This window comes from Barbus barbus (assembly GCF_936440315.1).
Source record: "Barbus barbus genome assembly, chromosome: 45".
NCBI classification, from domain to species: domain Eukaryota; kingdom Metazoa; phylum Chordata; class Actinopteri; order Cypriniformes; family Cyprinidae; genus Barbus; species Barbus barbus.
The window spans coordinates 15,541,209-15,560,709 of NC_136723.1; the positions used below are offsets into that span (position 1 = coordinate 15,541,209).

At 38.6% G+C, this 19,501-nt stretch overlaps 1 protein-coding gene across 1 annotated transcript in view; it reads left to right on the forward strand.

Annotated features, from left to right (window-relative positions):
• Positions 1-19,501, forward strand: part of LOC306864016 (GDNF family receptor alpha-2-like) — a gene marked incomplete at its 5' end in the record, with an annotated part of 63,283 nt that overhangs the window by 31,697 nt on the left and 12,085 nt on the right. The window contains 2 exons of the mRNA XM_079407670.1: positions 3,187-3,571; positions 18,803-18,912. Coding sequence (XP_079263796.1) covers positions 3,187-3,571; positions 18,803-18,912 — 495 coding nt within the window. The remainder of the gene's footprint in view (positions 1-3,186; positions 3,572-18,802; positions 18,913-19,501) is intronic.

Here is a 19,501-nt window from a genome sequence, read left to right on the forward strand (position 1 = left end):
TGTGTGATATTACTTAAATATGTTATATACAAAAACAATAACTTACAGGGCCAATCATATATTGAATTTTGGGGACATTGTTATTAATATTTCTAGCATTTCATATCATGCCTTCTGAATGATGGCTGCAGAAAATCACAGGTATAAGCAACATTTTAAAATATATTCAAATAGAAAATAGTTAATTAAAATCGTAATATTATTTCATAACAGTACAGTTTTACCAAATTTTTTATCAAATCAATACTGGACATAATATATTACCAATCCTAGACTTCTGAATACAATATAGTGTATTGTCAAAATTACATTAATTGCATTAATTACGGTAATTAATTAATTAATTCTAATATTGCCCAATAAACAATATGGTATCAATATATACTGCACCGCTTGAAATTATGACTGGACATTGTTTATTTTCTCCCCAGTAATTCACATAATATTACTCTTTGAAATGGCTAGAATTAAACAGGGTTTGAGAAGGCCAACAGGAAACAGGAAACGAATACCAACAACATTAGCAGTACTGAAGAGAACTCGAACTTACATAACTTCATGCACCCTTAAGCTACTATGACCAAACATACATAATTTAATTATTAAAGCACAAGGGCTTATGGACATTTCCCCCATTTTGTTCTTGATTATTTAGCTCATAAATATATTAATTATACAAAGATTTAAGCCAGAAAAGTTAAGAGCATAAATATTTGAGCTATGATTCGAAAACATGTCATTTCAAGTTTATTAGCTTTTATTAATTACAGTAAGAACAGGCTGTTTGATGAACACAGTCCTTGTCTAAGGACTTCTAGATGGTTTCTGAAGAAGTGAGATTGTGTTTGCGTCATCAGTCTTTGGGAAAGGGGGTGAGGAGTTGCTGTCTGGCAAGAGAGCAGGGATGTTTTTGCTAGTGAGGCAATCAGCGGACAGGTACACTATCCACTTACATGACCTTGTGAGAAGCAAGGCCTCGGTGAGATCTGTTTTGAAACCCCTGCCTGATTCCCTCAGCTTTAATAAAACGTGCGAGCGTGTAGCGAGGAAGCGCTTTGAGCTGGGGATACTGTAAAAACCTTGTCTGTCAGAAAGATAACAAGGTAGCTCTGGCATAGTGCTAATTGGCCATTGTGTTCCTATATGCAAATAATATTTATCACTTCTGGCAGGACTTGAGAGCCTTTCCTTTTTTTTCCACTTGAACAGTTTTGCCCTTTGCAAACTGTGAGTTTTATCAGCGTATTTGAAGACACAAAATGAGATAATGAGTTTTGGAAACATGAGGAGATGTTGGTCCGTCTTCCTTTGGGGTGGGATGTTAAGACTCTTTAAAAAGCACACACTGGTTAGAATAAATCAGAACCTTGACACACACACTCATTACAGATAAAGGGGGCCTCCGGGGGCCGAGTCTCCACTGCCAGACCCCACACTGGCAAAAATGTTGTTTTTAGCCCAACAATATTTCCCATGTGTTTTGCTGTTCAGAATGCGATTGTTTCTTTACAGTATACACACAAAAATATTTTTCTACCAAAATAGATTTCTTTCTGTTGGCTCATACACAGGATGTGCAGCATGTTTTTGATTCACCAAAATGAACCAGATCTTAAGAATCATTTGTTCAGGAATCTTAAAGGGATACTCCACCCCAAAATGAAAAGTTTGTCATTAATCACTTACCCCCATGTCGTTCCAAACCTGTGAAAGCTTCGTTCGTCCTCGGAACACAATTTAAGATATTTTGGATGAAAACCGGGAGGCTTGTGACTGTCCCATTGACTGCATAGTAAATTGCACTGTCAAGGTCCATAAAAGTATGAAAAGCATCGTCAGAATAGTCCATCTGCCATCAGTGGTTCAATCGGAATGTTATGAAGCGGCGAGAATACTTTTTGTATGCAAAGAAAATAAAAATAACGACATTGCATTAAATTGTGTTCCGAGGACGAACAAAACTTTTACGGGTTTGGAAAGACATGGGGGTAAGTGATTAATTACAAAATTTTCATTTTGAGGTGGAGTATCCCTTTAAGAGCCATCTGTCAGGAATAACACTACAATGTCTGTATGTTTTTGAACCACCAAAAAGATGATGTTCAAGGGATTCATTCTTTTGGGAAACAGACTGAAACATGGTCACAATTTATGTTATAGATTCACCAAAAAGAATCAACTCATAAGGGTGATAATTTACACTGTCACGTTGTATGTTATAAAAATACTAATAAATGTCATCCTTTCAGGAATCAGATTGACTGGTAGACAGGTTGCACTACATGTTTTTTAGCCACCAAGAAGAAGAGTTCCTAAAGAATAATTAATTCGGGAATCGGACCACATTGGTTATACTATATTGATACACTAAATAAAAGAATAGATACAAAAATGCAAGTTCCAGGAATGTTAAGCGAAATTCATCCACATAATTCAGTTCTGGTATTTTTTGAAAGATGCTCCACTAATGGACATACTTGAATGTAAAAGAGCATTCACAAACATCTAAACCAAAAGGACTAACATAAAAAGTTAAATATAACTGGGTAAATATTGCCTTAACAACCATTAGAATGTTTCCAAAAGTAGATAATTAAATATGATTCACAAAATCATGCTAGTGTGACTAGTTTCAGCTTGGAGCATGACAATGACAAAGCCATCTCAGTAAGAATTTTAACTCAGAAAAGACTGAGACTATCTTCTAAATAACAAGCAAGAGCAATTTCATACTGAACCACCCAAGACGTCTAACAATGGCTTATCCAGTACTTCTCATTGAGTAAAATCTAATTAAACATGCTTCAAAGGACAAAAGCTTGACTAGCATGAAGCTGCCTGTGCATGTTGAAATGAAAAATGCTATTAGAGCACGTTAGCTCTTATCAAAAAATCAGAAAAGGTCATAATACGTCATGGTTTTTAAGCAGAGATGTGAATAGAGGCTAATTTGGAGGGTCATATTTGATAAATGTGCTTGTCTTGATTATTTTCATGCAAAATACCTTTATTAGAGGAATACATGTGCATTTACATTTGCATACTTAAAAGCTGAAGCAACCTAACAGTGCGTCACCTGTGTGCCTGAGTAGACACTTCTAAATATGTATTTTCACTCGAATCTGACTTGTTTCTGTTTAACCAAGCATGCTGACCCTCACTGCTCTCCTTTATCTGTGCCGACAGCCATGGACTCCGCTTCTGCAAAAGGGAATCTGTGTTCTGACACAGGCAAGCCCTGCAATCCATGCCTGGACGCAGCAAAGGCCTGCAACCTGAACGACACCTGCAAGAAACAGCGTACTGCACTCATGGCCACCTGCAGCCCTGCAACTCCCATTCAGCAAGCGCAGGAACCCTGCAACCGAAAGCGCTGTCACAGGGGTCTGCGGCAGTTCTTTGACCGCGTGCAAACGGAATTCAGCTATCCACTGCTCTTCTGCTCCTGTCGGGATAAAGCGTGTGCCGAACGTCGCCGGCAAACCATCATGCCTGTGTGTTCTTTTGAGGAGAAGACAAAACCAAACTGCCTTGAGCTAAGGAGGACCTGCCGTTCAGATCCGCTCTGCAGGTAAGGTTATTTCTTCCGGGTCACGGCACCAGATATGCAACAAATAGGCTGACTGTTTGGTAGGGCTGCAGCTAACCATTTTGGTAAACGATTTAACATGTGCATGCTCTATTAAATATTTGAAGGTCTAATAGCATCAGGTCAACTACCCCTTAGTTGACCTGATGCTATTAATTTATTCAAAATTACAATTAAAAAATCAATTCATTCCTATAATGATTTTAATTTTCTAAAATGAACTTTGATTTTGATAATATTGAGCCATAAAGTAAAAAATGTCCAGATGATCCAGCTGTCCTGATATCATAATTAAGAGACAAATGTTTAATAAAAAAGTTAAATGACTTGAATACCTCTTTTAAGTTATTTATTTATATATATATATATATATATATATATATATGCGTCTAATGAGGAGATGGCGAATCTGGATCATCATCTTCATCTTTGCGACACTGACACAGAAAACACTAGTTTATTAGTAAATAATTCAAATATATCCTTACTATTTCCCCCCCACACATTCATGGTAATTACTTTTGCTGGGGCTTTGCAGCAAGCTTCAGCCTATTGCGTGCATTTGAGCGAAGAACTCTTCATCTGCGCTGACGGCACTCGCTGTTGCTGCGGGACTCTAAACACCATCGAGTCGCTCTTGACAGTCACGGCACGGTCTCGTGTTGTTTTCACCAGCGCGGCAATTTTTTTCATCACTAATTGATGGATGGTTAAAATATAAAAATAAGGAGAAGCCTAAAACAGGCCCAATGCCTGGCCCTAGAGGTGTAAAAAAGTCAGGCCGAAATGCAGGGCTCTAGCGTTCCCCTCGGTAGAAATCAGTCAGGCCCTTAGAATCATAGGTACTTATACTATATTGACTGGGTTAAATAGAATTGCATAACTAAGAAGAGATTAAAATAAAATTTTCGTAGACTAAAACTAGACTAAAATGTCATCAGTTTTCGTCGACTAAAACTAGACTAAAATAGTCATGGATAATTCTGACTAAAATAAGACTAAAATGCTCAGACTTTTAGTTGACTGAAACTTGACTAGACTAAAAAGTGTATGAACGTGACTAAAACTAATAAAAACTAAAATGACAGCTTCACACAAAGACTAGACTAAAACTAAAATTAAAACAGGCCGCCAAAAACAACACTAGTGCGGAAGATTATTTCCTGAACGTGGGAGAGTAGCTGTGCTCAAAGGCTGTTTTTATAAAGTGGGGCAATTCCAACTTTGCAAGGACAGTCTGGTGCTTCTGACTCACAGCCTGTAAGTACGTTTTCATATTTAAAGAATTTGCCACTGACGATTCAAACGCGAGTTTTGAGCTGTGTTGAGTAGCGTTTGTTGTTTGTTGTTTCTCTGATCACAAATGCAGACATGGTAATGTTTACGCGGCGCGATGCAACGTGACACGTAAAAAGACAGTATAAGTCATTATAATCAATAATTATTTCCCCACTGGATGCAACAAATGCCTTGTTTATAATGGGTTTTATTGTTTTTGTGTCGTCACAATACGGTAAGGGGCCGTAACATTTTCATCACACGCTTGAGGCATTCGGCCAATCACAACGCACTGGATAGCTGGCCAATCAGAGCACACCTCGCTTCTCAGAACGATGAGCTTTGTAAAAATCGACGCGTTTCAGAAAGGGCAGAGCATAGAGGAGCAACAATAATGTACAGTATGTGGAAAATAATGTGTTTTTAACCTGAAACCACATAAACACATTGCATTACACCAAATACACAAAATGTTCTTTTTAGTATCGTCATATGACCCCTTTATGTAAAGATCATGTAATATTCAAAAATATGTATACAAAAATATCAGTAGGTGATCCATATATTCAACACACATCACAAATATTGAATCAGCAGGAGATCCATATGCTCAAACACACAGTAGAGATTGAATCCCTAGGTGGTCAAAAGCACTTCCCTACAGACGTAACCAATACGTAATCTATATAGCCAAGGACAAACAACCCATTAAAAGCTAATTATTGACCCAAACGCTGACAGACAGCCAACTGCAGCACTGCATCGACTATAAGGTTTGATCAGTATACGGTATATCCAAGCATGCAATGTCTTGACCCTGTCTTATCACTTAATGTCTTAATGTCAAAAGAACAAAAAATCAGGGATCGATTACGCAACCAGTGAACACTTACGGTCTATTAGCAACATTTAGAATTGGTGTTTTATCGAGTGGGGAATGGTAATTAAACTAGTATGGTGAACTAGAAGAAAATCGATGGGCTGTGTGTCAAATGAAACGTTCTCTTTTGAGCCTGTGCTCAACTCTCCTCAGTTCATGTGTCATTCATCAACAGGCACTTGGGACTACAAGAGATTGCCCAAACATAAATCTGTCTTTGAAAGGCAGTGGATGAAAAAGCAACTCTAAAAGTCAGATTCTTACTCATGCTTAAAAATAAGCTATGGAGGTCACAAACACTATTTAATTGAATTGAAAAACTTAAAGATTGCATTAAATTAAATGACACAGTGCTGTTGTCAATGAAATTATGTCACTTATTTCTTTACAAAACACTGTATGGTTTTATTCATATATGCAGTACTTTTTGGGCTGATTAACATTTAAGGAAATGAATGTACTTGTAAGTTAAAGGTGAAGCATGTCATTTTTGTGTCACTATAGTGAAAAAAAAAACAATACAAAAAAACCTCTCTCTAACCCCAGACGAACAAATAGTCTGAAACCCAACGAGAAGATTGCAATTGCATTCGGTGCCATTAGTGGTGCAGAAAATACAGAAATTATAAAAGATTATAGAAAATATCCTTTAGTCAAGCTTCCTATACTCAAGTTTTATGAAGTATAGCTTGATTATATACACAATGTCATGAAAATAGCAGGATGTTAGCTTAGGCCTACATGAGGACATCATCTTCAACATCATTTTAATAACCATATTTTGATACAACAGTATTATATCTATTTCTATAATTTATCAAACAGGATGGATTATTTTAGAGTGACAAAACAAATCTAAATCTATAAAACATCACAAAATTGATAAAATTCACTGCTAAACACTTATGTTGCATGCTAACGTAAGCCCGGCTCACACTGTGCGATTTTGGTCACGATTTGGTCGTCTGAGACAAATTTTGAAAATCCTAAAATCCTAAAAGATTCCTATAATCCTAGGCTAAAATCGGTTGTCTAGATCGCTGGTTTGACATGTTCACCGACAGCCGATTAATGGCCGTTGCGATAAATTTTTTCCTCCGATTAAATTCTGGCAGTGTCAGAAGATTTCAGACACTTTCCTGCAGTGTGACATCTCCTACGACGACCGTCAAACCAAGAACCAATATGAGCACTGAACCGGATGACGCAATTAGCGCGACAACACATAAATTAACGAATTCACCCCTAAACCGTTTACATGGGGACACTTTTGATGTCATTATTTGTAAAAACAATATATGTACAAAGTAAAGTTTACTTAAAGTTTATTTATTAAGGGGCAGGATGTTTAAACTCGTATAACAAAATTACCTCAAGTTCGCTCTATAGAACTGTAAGTCCATAAAGTCCTCTTTTGCCCAGCCCTGACTTGCTCCACACACGTCGTCTTTTTTTTTTTTTTTTTTTTTTTTACATCAAGGCATGTAATTAATAAAACTAACGCTACACATTGCTGTTGTTTGCTAGCTACCATTATAGCGAGTGAACGCGGGTCACGTATTGATGACGTAAAACTCCGGACAAGTCTTCTTGAGTACGTCCGTTTTTGTCGCGTCTTGACTGTCGTACAGTCTGACATTAAGACAACTGAGATCCTACAGTCTGACATGGGGATCATGTTCGTACAGTGTGACAAGCAACAATCGCAAAAGACTATTAAAAATTAAAGCCCGGCTTTAAGTTCAATGTGGGGATAGTAAATACAATTTTCCCAATTCAAATCTAAAAGCATTCTAGTATTTTAGTCAATCATCATTATAGACAAATGTAAACAAAACAAGATGGCTCCACTCACCTATAGACAATTTAATTAGGTTGCCGCCTTCTTGGAAATGACATCAAATGGCACCTGCAGTTAAGACATCAGAAATCTGGTGCCAAGAAAAAAAAAAAAAAAGTGAAAACGAATCCTGTGCATCACTTCCTAATCCTGTGAAACTTTTTTGGCTGTTGAGTTAATAACTTGTTTTAATGTCAGAAATAATTTCACCACCACCAACGCATCAAATACTTGAGACCGCACGCTCCTACAGCAAGAACAAACTTGGAGTGAGTGTCTGAACCCCAACACGAAACCAGAACTGAGCCTAGGGCTGTGCAATATGGCCTAAGAAAAAAATCCCAGATTTTTGTACAAAAAATCCGATTTACGATTTAAATAATTTTTTTCCCCCTACTTAAAATCAATCTGCCGATGACAAAGAAATTGTTCAAAACAAGTTTTAACTTAATTTTGTTTTGATTTTCCCTTCTGGGATTTGATCTGGATTTCCCCCTTGGGGTTAAATTGCAATCAGAGACAACAAGCCAAAAAGACAAGATGGCAGGCACTGCCATTGTAAAAAGTGAAAATGTAACTTAACATAACGTAACATAACATAAAACAAAATTATGTGACCCTTTTTGATAAGTTTTCTTTGAACACAAGTTTAACATCTTGCTATTCAGTGGATAGGAGGTAGGTCTGATAAAGTGCAAACAAAACATTCAACAGCATTAAATATCAGTGACTGTTGGTTGTTTTTTGGCGGGACGATGATGAATGGTTTGCAGATCCTCAGCACCACTGACAAACATCTGATCTTGTAAAATGTGTGGTAAGTACTGCTGCTCTATAGTATAAACACTACATGCAATCGCGAATCTCGAAAGTGAAACTAAAAAGCTATTGTGCATTCAAAAGCAGTTTCAGTGCCAGGCATAATCCTTGATGCCCGCAATTTAATTACCCAATGATAAAACTGTGAGAGAAAGTATTGAAATATATTTTCCTCCCATCTCGTATTTATTCCCTTTAAGGAGTTCCGTAGTAGGCCTACATGTAATTGTCTTACCGTACATGGTATTGGGATGCAGAGGATTGCGGGGGGAGGGGGGATCACGAGTGTACTTTGTATGCTCAGGACGCACATGCGCACTGAAGTTATTTAACAGTAATCAGTTTTTCCACATGGTGGCAACACTGTTCCGGGCCGTTGTTTCACAGTTGAAAACGAAACTAAAGAGACGGACATCAAAATAGCTGAGACTGCAACAACAGACAGCGAGAGGGTATGAGACAGCTCAGCTTTGGTTTAAAAGAGTTAAAAAATGTTTGTTATCAGTCATGACTTAACGGGGAAAAATAGAGCAGACTCTGAACATGGTTGAAGCTTTCTAGAGCGCGTGCGCCGACCGCCCGCCCGCGTTCACGTTCAACTTCAAATGGCGTATACATTGAAAGGCTGCGCGTTCGCTAGCGTACAAAAACTAAGTAACGTTAGGCCTTTAAGATCATGATGTCTATCAGCCATCTGCAATGGATGATGGCATCGTCTATCGGCCAAACCCTATATGGCAAACGCGCGGGGGAGGGCTGAGCCCATTCGGAACTACGGGAGCCCAAAGGGGAGCGTCGGCGGATGTTAAAGAGAAAACTAATTTTCATTCAAACGAAGCGACGTAAACTACACATTCGAGTTAATCGATAAAATCGATTTATCGCCCAGCCCTAACTGAGCCTGAACAAGACAGAAGTGCCAGGATCCGAACACCAAGCCCCAACATGAAACAGAGCACGCAGACGAGAGAGCGCGCGGCTTCGAGTGTGCTCGAGCCAGAAAAAAAGACAAGAAGGGAGTGTCAGGGCTCCGTCACAAAACCATGAATAAACTAGACCTAAGTGACAGAACCCTGATACTAGGCTAATACAAAATAAACAATTTATGTACATTACATGTCATACAAATGCCTGCAAAGGGAGCCAAAGGTCTGGCAATTGCAGCTGTTATAGCTACAGGACGATCAAATCCTTGTTTAGGCTATTGACCAAACATTTAATTAAAAAATCTACTTAATCTTTAATTTTTGGCCACCTTTTTGCTATATAACACAGCCTCTATAATTTCTTCAACAAAAACGTGGACATCACAGCCCTCACAAAAATTAAAAATTGTTTTATCGTAGTAAAACTGCTTAATTTTCTTTTGGGTGATTTCTGAATGCTTGAGACTATAAAATCAGTCAGACAACTGTAATAATAAAGTCATAGCCATAGGTAATTGTCTAGAGCTACAGTTGTAATTTTTAAATCATACAATAATTTATTTATTTACTTGTATATTTTAGTAAAGTTCTATTTTGACCCCTAGTCGGTTTTACTTCCATAATATTCGAGGGAGGGCCCCGAGGAGGCCACAACAATACAATCCTGCTTAGGGCACCCATTTGGCCAGCAGCGGCCCTGGTGATATTGATTATCCATGAAACAATGATGCAAAATAAAACACATTTTTAAACAAAAAAGTGCTTAAATGATTTGTTATTAAGCTATAAAGCCTACTGTGTGTGTATATAAAATAAAATGTGAATATCAAATATGATCCATAGGTCTTTTGAAGAAGATTTGTTTGTTCATCTCTCAATCATTGCATTTTTCTTTATTATGTTTTCACTCCCAAAATAAAAACCGAAGAGCTCTGAAAATAAAACTAAGCATTTAGTAGTTATAGAGTGACAACATATATTTATATGCATTTTATGAAAGTAATATGTTATAGTGTTAAACAGATCTCATCCATTTACATCCTAAGCCATCAGAATTTAATTAATTCTGGCCATATAAATATTCAAATACCAAACTGCATATTTCTGGGGAGTGTCTGAATAAAACTGTGGTGTTTTTCCCCTTTAATGGCTCATACTATATGAGCCATTAAAGCCTTATATATCAGATATAATACAAAACATTAAACACTATTTATGCTTAATGTTTACGTATATATATATATATATATATATATATATATATATATATATAATAAACTACAATAAACTAAACAACAATATATTATTTCAGGCTATATTGATGTCAGGTTCTGCAGGGTTAATCAGTTGTTATATTCTGTTAAAATAAATAATGATAATATGATCTTTAAAACAAATGAGGGACTCTTTTTAATAATGAGACATGTTTCACATTAAAATGTACTGCACTGTAGGAATGACCCATATACTGTATAAAACAAGCCAAAATAAAGCATCAGGGTGAGGAAAATGCATGCAAGCTTGACATTTTATCTATCCTGCATTCAACAAGCTTGTCTGGTGCATCCTTAACTCCTGCACTTATTACATGTATGGCCACTGGGCTCCAGACCCTTTGTCCTCAAACACTGTGTGATGTGTGAACTGAGAGAAAAGCGAGGGCCCCCACCAGGCCAACTTGATGACTTTGGCTGCCCTTTCTATCTTTCATAGCCTCCAGAAATCACCTTGCCTTTCCCATAGCAGGAGACTGGAGGCCATCCAACAGAATTGACTCAGTGCAGTGGCCAGGCTGAGGATACAGTAAACAGACGCACTCATATGTATTGTTATGCCTGACTTGAATAACTTTCCAAGACACTGTCATTAATTTTGTCCTCTGTAAAGGGCATTTTGTTTGTAATTTTAGTGTATCTTAAGGAGGACATCCTGGACTTTTCAGAGACACCAAATGTCCTATAGTTTTAAAAAAGTGCTTTCAAATTAGGATAATGTTTTTTTTTCTCTCCATTTTTTTTACATTATTTAATGTCTTATTTGTGTAATTATTATACATATTTTTATGTTCACAAGAAAATGTAAAGAATATTAAATATATTTTTTTCTGGATATGTTGTTTAACAAAAACTGTTGCTAAATTACTAATAAGCAATAGTTTATTTAATTCATTAGTGCCTCTTCCATACCTATGGCATATTATCCATGGGCCAACTGCAATGTTGCAATGGGACAAGTACAATAAATAAAGGGAAAGTTCTCATGCCTATTACTAATCTAAGGATTTTATTTGGCATTTACTGTACTTACACTAAAAAGCCTAAAAACATTTTGGAGGCCACATTTCTAAAGCTCCTGGCTGCTTTCATTCACTAAATTGTTCTTTACTTTAACATAAATGCATTATTTATTTGACATCCAATGTTTAAAGATGCATTTCGATGCATTTCATATACTTTGATGCTTTTCCATCTCATACCTGAACACAAATTAGATTAATCTGAGCTTTTAAAATTGTCCAAAAGCATTTTGAATAAGCTATTATACAGATGAAGCTTTGGCTTAAGCTTGAATGCTGAAAAAGCCAGACTCTTATTTGAGTCAGGTGACATGGATATTAGATTCAGTGTGCCTTCAGGAGTTGTGTAAATGATTCATGGTCTTGTTGCTTAGACTTCATGGTTATGGTCCTGAATCCAGCTGGATTACCAAACGAAAAAAATTACCAAACGAAAATATGCACAATATGGACTTATTATTAGCACACAGTCCGGAGATGTTCAGAAACTCTGTGGACATGTTAAAGTTGAAGAACAATGAGATCTTTCCTAACAGATACGCTTGTGTGGTTAAATTAGCATCTTCTGAAGGACCGTTTTCAAATGAACCGTAGAAACAGAAAGAGACATAGCCTGCCTGAAATATTTGGCCTTGATACTCTACTTGTCCGAGTACATGCTGTCTATTGTTTGCGGATATCCATGCTGGACCAGGGCCAGAGTATGAAGAGGACAAGCACCCCAACCATCTGTTCCTAAATCATCAGTGATAAACACTCCAATTAGGAAATGAGTGGGCTGCCATGATTCCCTGCTGAAGAATGAAACATGTTTGTCATCTTAATGGTACACTCAGTAATTTTGTTTAAGTTTTAAAAAAAAGTTTTTTTTGTTTGTTTTTTGTTTTTTTAAAGAAATTAACATTAAACAAAAATGTCAATGAAAGGATATTTAATCTTAGACTTTCGTATATAGTAGTTGCTTATTCTGCATGAAGTGGATCTCCTTCAATGGGCTGTTTACATCATATGACCAGCCTTCCAAGGAACTTTTACTAAATAACAATAATAATACTATGTTTTATATAGAGCTTTTAGCTAGAGCTCTTTACAGAGAATAGACACAGTAGCTACTAAGACTAAACAAAAACAACAAACACAATATACTACAAATACTTCAGATTCAACATAATGTAGTCCAGAGTATTAATCAGCATGTATGTGATTCACCAGGCATTTGAGACAGAATGTATAACAAATCAAACTGTTTAGAAGGATGACCAGTGAGGCAGCAGCAGCCAAACAAACTGTGTCATCCAGGCAATTAGGTGTCTCTATATAACACCAAAACATCCCAGGTTACGTATGTAACCATGGTTCCCCGAAGGGAACGAGATGCTGCGTCGGAGAACGCTATGTGAATGCCTGCTGCGCTCCGTACACTGGGCATCCTGCGAGGAGACTCACCTACCATTCACACAACTGCCCCAGTGGAGCTCCACTGTGGAAGAAATGTGTAACTAGGGGGTGTCTACCCACTGACTGGCCACCGAGAGGGGCGAGGTAGGCCAGTAAAGCCGCTACATAGACCTTCAGGCTGGAGTGGGTTAACCCTGCGGAGGAACAGGCCTGCACGAACTCCAGAACTGTACCAATCGGGCAGTTGGCTGGGTCGAGCTGGTGACCTCCGTACTATGAAGTGGCACTTCCACTTCAGGGCATACAATTTCCTTGTGCTGTGGAGGAAACGTGTAAATAGGGGGAGACTACCCACTGACTGGCCCCCGAGAGGGGCGCGGTAGGCCGGAAAAACCACCACGTAGACCTTCAGGGTGGAGTGGGTTAACCCTGCAGAGGAACAGGCCCGCGAGAACACCAGAATTGTACCAATCGGACAGTTCACTGGGTCGAGCCGGCGATATCCGCACCATGAAGTGAAGAGTCTCCACTTCAGGGCGTACAGTTTCCTTGTGCTCTGGCGAGCAGAGGTCTCTAAAACACTCTGTAGAGAGGAGGCCTGATGACGCTCGCTGAACCAGCTGCTCTAGAGACCCATGGAGGGGTGGCGAGCCTCTCAGCTCTGCTATGTTTCCGGGCGGAAGTAACTGAAAGAAGGGCACCGTCTAATGTGTACACCACTCTTCCCCAGAGGGGCATGTCCTCGTAGGTCCTGGGCCACGGGCATCAGGACTGCCTCAGCTGAAGTCTCCTATTGAAACGACGGTCCTCAGACCCACTTCATCTCTTAGAAAGACTAGACTGATAGAACCAGAGCCTGCTCAAACAGGGCTCAATGAGACATGTTTTGCAGGGGCTCCCACACCACCAGGTGACTTACTACGGGATCCAGTCTCTCAAGACTGGCCTCTGGTATACCTAGAGCGGCTAGCTTGGTGTCCTGAAGCAGAGGACAGGCAGGAGATGGCCGATCTAGCTGCTCTAGAGACCTCTAAAGGAGTGGCGAACCTCTCAGCTCCGCTACGTTTCCGTGCGGAAGAGACTGAGCGAAGCGCTCGCTGGAAACCGTTGCGCCCTGGAACACTGGCAGGGTTGGCAGACTGATCTCCTGAGGGCACTGAGGAGAGACGGGCACCGTGTAATGCGGTGTACACCGCTCTTCCCCATAGGAGCCGGTCCTCAGAAGTCCTGGGCCATAGGCAGCAGGACGTTTAAGCCGAAGATTATCCAGCGAGAATGACGGTCTGCAGATCCGCCTTCTGCTAGAAGCCTTCGTCCTGGGAGAGCCACTCTGACTCCAAAATTCCAGTGGTAACGCTCCCTAAATGAGGAGCTGGAACACGGTTGGGGCCCAGCAGCCCCTGCTGACCACCTCAACCTCCTCGGAGGAAGAGAGATAAAACATTGTGCTCTCACTCGAGAAATTTATCCCAAGAGGCTCCTGTACACCATATATACTGTATCTAACTTATCACAGTCAGATGAATACATAATTTAATTCCTCAGAATTAAATGCAGCCAAACCACCAGACAAGTATACATGGTCTGATGTGAAAAGATTCATATTATGAACTGAGAATGACCGTAATGAAACAGCAAGCTCTTACTCAAAGAGAGAAGAACTGCAGCGCAGGCTTCCAGCCCCGATCGAGAGCGCTAGATCTGAGGAATGCAGGTGGAGATAGGGTGAGCCCGTCTCCAACCCATCTGCCAGATTCATGTGCGATCCCCACAATCTCAATCGCCACCGTGCCTCAGACCGGAACCGCGAGATCACAGGCCCGGGAGACAGCCGAAGCGTCGAGTCACCTCCCCAGGGGGAAGAAACCGTAGAGCAGGCTTCCGATCCCAGAGAGAGGCCGCTGGATAGGGACTCGCCCGTCTCCATTCCCTCCACCAGATCCATCTGCGAATCCCACGAGTGCAGCCGCAAGTCCCCGTTACTAATACAAAAATGTCACTTTATAACTAGTAACGAAGGAACGTTGAGTTGCTTGATTAAAAGCTTATTGTATTACTGTATTGAAAGCTCACTGTATAATGTAGAGCAGACTGTTATGTAACCCAGGTTATTTCTGCTTTTCTAAACGCGCCACCTACTATCAGAGAATAAATCTGTATACATGTAATAATTATTCATCTTTTTTTAACACACTGGTTTGAACAGACAAATTGCATGCAAAAAAATTAGACCCAATAGGCTTTAGTATTGTCATTAGCTAGTGTAAGCTGCTGGACTGTCTAAGACCATCAACAAAACCAGATGACCATATCAGCCGAAGGTAGTCAAGCTAGTTTTGAAACACGTTTACAGGCTAATGATACCAGCTACCATGTTCCAACAGCTTCCAACTTAAGATGGATTTAGCAGGAGTAATTTATTTTTACAGTTTTTATTGGGTACATAAACCAACTCATTTAGGGATACTGAAAAATATAGGTAAATTAGAAGTGTTTCTGCATTTATTTAGTTTCTATACATAAGACTACATCTGTGGCAATTCATGAGTATAAAGCGTCTAGACCATTGTTAGATTTGGCACAACTATGATTAAACTGGACCAAATATAAAACAGCTAATTTGAAATATGTTAATTTAACTGATACAGGATTGCTGATTAAATCAGTTTGACCAGCTTAGGCCAGCTAGTTTCAAAGTAAAATGAAAGACCAAACCCTGTAATTTTTCGGTAACTTTTGTTCATCATCTGCAAGTTGCCACAGGTCTGACTAACTCTATACACATGATGTTTGGCAGCGAGAGGGTGACATCCGTTTAGAGATGTCCCTGAATGACATGGAGGGCTCATGATGTCTCCTGGGGGGAGTGGGTAACGTTAACGCTGATGATGACGGTTTAACACTCCAGCCCTGCAAACCTGTTACCAGGAGCATTCATTTTCACATCTCCACCCTTCTGCCTCCTTGAGCCAGCCAGAATGTAATTAACAATGTAAATCATCAGCACCACTGAGGAATTCGTTAATTTAGGCACGCATTGTTCTTATGTTTCTGGTCTAATAGCAAAACAAAAAAGTCCATGTGCACATTTCCTGCTTTGCCGAAAACTCAAACCTCAACATACAACCATATTATGAATCTGTAGGAACGTTCCTCTGACCCAACACAGCTCTGTCATTTAATTAACATATATTTTTTTAGAAATGTATTTGTTATTTTCTATGATAATACATCCAGATTTAAAAAAAAAATATTTTCATATTTGAAGCGCTGTGAGTTCAACTTGCAACCAGTATCAAGTGGATAATTTGAGGGAGCGTCAAACACTTAAAATGCTTTGTCAGTTTGGATGTTAATGCTCTCTAATCCCAACCTAATTTGCAGGAAAGTTTGTCATTTAAAGGTTGGTAAAAAAAAATAATAAAAAAAAACAACATTTAATTTCTGTGGTGCTTTCAACATCTCTCTTTGAGATTCACTCAGCAACAGCTCAACCAATAGTGTGAGTTTTGGGGCGGGGTTATCTGTTTGGTTGACCAATGGCAGGTAGAGGAGTGTTTTAGTTTTGTTCCATGAAATTACACATTCACATTTAACTTGCTTTCTTCAAATTAAATAAATGAATGTTAATAAAAAAAGACCTGAACACATTGTATTGAGAGAACGAGAGTGTTTTTAAGGATCAGATGCAGTATAAAAATCTCCTTAAGGTAAAAAATCCACATTCACATTTTTCAAGTGTATGTACTACCACGTCTGCGAGCTTCACGTATCTGCTTCAGGACAATGGCTGTATAAGTTCATGGGGTTGAATCATGATGGTAGTAGACTGATAGAATATTCATGATCTTTGCATAGAACTTGAGCTAAGTGAGGTGGCATGTTGAATTCACAGTAAACTTTAAGCGGTCCTAAAATAACTTAGCATTTGTTAGTTTAAAAACCATGCTGTTTCAATAAGATAAGATTAAAAAAATAGGATTTTGACAGTATCCTGAGAAAAACTGAGTGATCAGAAAGTAGTAATTAATTTCTATATTTTTTAACTATGTTTTTGTTTGTTTATTTGTGCTTTTTGATTCCCATATGTCTTTTTGTCAAATTAAAACACTTTTGAAACCTTCTACATTTATTTGATCGAAAATACAGTAAACAATAATATTGTGAAATGTTACTAAAATTAAATTAACTGTTTTCCATTCTAATATATTTTAAATGTAATTTATTTCTGTGATTCAAGACTGAATTTTCAGTATCTTTACTCCAGTCTTCATTGTCATATGATCCTTCAGAAATCATTCTAATATGCTGATTTGCTGCTCAAGAAACATTTCTTATTAATATCAAAGCTGAAAACGGTTGCATGTACAGTTGTACATTTTTGTGGAAACTGTCACTTTTTTTTTTTTTTTTACAATTCTTGTTCGATTGATATATATAGCTTATCCAGTGTCCCATTTTGTACAGTCTTTGTGTGTCATCTTTGGACACTGCTGATTATGTATGCATGATAGTGTAGCTTATTTCTTATTGCTTAAACTGACTGTGTTACAGCTGACCCCATGTGACCCCATGTCTCCTCTAGTTGCACTGTGTTAGCAAGGTCTTACACTCCAGCTCTGTTAAAAATGAACCTATGATGTAGTATGATGTAAATAATTGAGTAATATCTTTGAACTGCTAGTGTCATAATTCGGGAGCACTTCAGTTCGCCCTTTCAGAGCGGTCGGTCCACTTTGGATTGCAGTCTCATCAGCATGCATCGCTCCTTGATTGCTGATTTCACACACCTTGCTGCCTTTGCCTTTTTTGCCGTGAGTCACGGCAGCGCTTATCTAGAGATAAAGCTTGGGGTGAAAATACTGCACAAAAAGCATCAGAAGAACATCCATTTCCATGTCAATAAAGCAGAGTAGAAAGGATGACCTTTTCGGCCAGAACCCATGAGAGCGATGCAGATACTTTTCTTTGTTCTGGGAGGTAAACACCCAGTAGGCAACACCTGTGAACCCAACAGCAAGAACGGTTCGGTTAATATTCACACCGTAGCTGAGTTGGTGAGTCAGGGGTACTGCCATGTAGAATGATTCACTATTAATCAAGGTCTCGCAGGAGGGCAGTGAACCTGAGATCTCCATCTCACCAGCGTTATTTGAGGGAAGGATGCACGGGGCTCAGAGTTATTCTGAGTTTATGTGTGTGTAAAGTGCTAGGGAAAAGAGGTAATACTCAAGAAGAAGTACTAATGTGACCCCCTGCCCACCTCAGTTCTAGTGCTTAGAGCAATCTGTTTCTGAATGCACGTTGCCCCGTAGGAAGAGGCTGTTTGAGGCAGATTGCTCGAGTTTGAGAAATACCACATAGAGTCGAGCAGAAAATGGCCTTGAATTGGAACCCCACCAGACACTGGTTAGGCCTGACAGAACGCATGTCATATTGCACATTCACTGCTGCGTATTGTTTCGGTCTTGGTTATAAAGCATTGATGATAGCAGATGCAGCTGTGGTGATAAATAACTGTTAGAGTAAATCTTCCCGTATAGCTTGATCCAAAAGCGTGTGACTCTTGGAGCACCTTACAGAGAAGGTGCAGACGGCGGTTATTTGAGAATATGAAAATGTATCCTTTCTTCAGCGTCATGTACTGTAATCTTGCTTAGTAAATATAGAAAGACTAGTAGCTTATTCAAGCATGCATCTAAATCCTATTCAGTCGAATGTGCTAAAAATGTTTCATGCCTCTTAAATTCTATAATTTGTTTTGTTTTTGGACTAGATCCAGGCTGGCAGACTTCCACATGAATTGCCAGACGACACCGCATTCAATAACAAGCTGTCCTAATGATAACTACCACGGTTGTCTGGTGTCCTACGTTGGACTCATTGGTGAGTGATTATGAGAAAAATCTGCTGCACGGCAATAATAAGAATTTGCAATTGCATTTTAATGGACTGACTCCTTGGAACATGTATGTTGCCTTCTTTAGCTGTTTTAATTAGTGATGCATGAGGAATTTTATTTCAAGAAAGATTAGAAAGAACAGGAGGACAGATGAAGGCAAGGGATATTCAAATGTTTTGAAGTCAACGACCCCAAATATAACAATCCCCTTTTCCCTTTTCCTAAAATTTAAAAGCCACTATAAATAATTTATAAGTTATATTTCATACATAATGTATTATATTTATACTGAAAAAATAGCTTGATAAAAGGCAACGTGTAAAATTGTTCAAAAGAAAGATTGTCATAATACTAAGAGCAAATATATATAAATTATATTTTTCCAAATTTATAAATATTTCCATGAGTGCAAGGGAACAACACAGAGCCATACATTATATTAGTAGCTATTTTACTAAGTTAACAGATGAATTTGCAACAAAATGCATTAAGGTTTGTTTGGATACATGAATGTATTATTTTTTCTAAGACACAAAATTATTATTTTGACTTTTTTTTCCGTCTTTTTGGCAA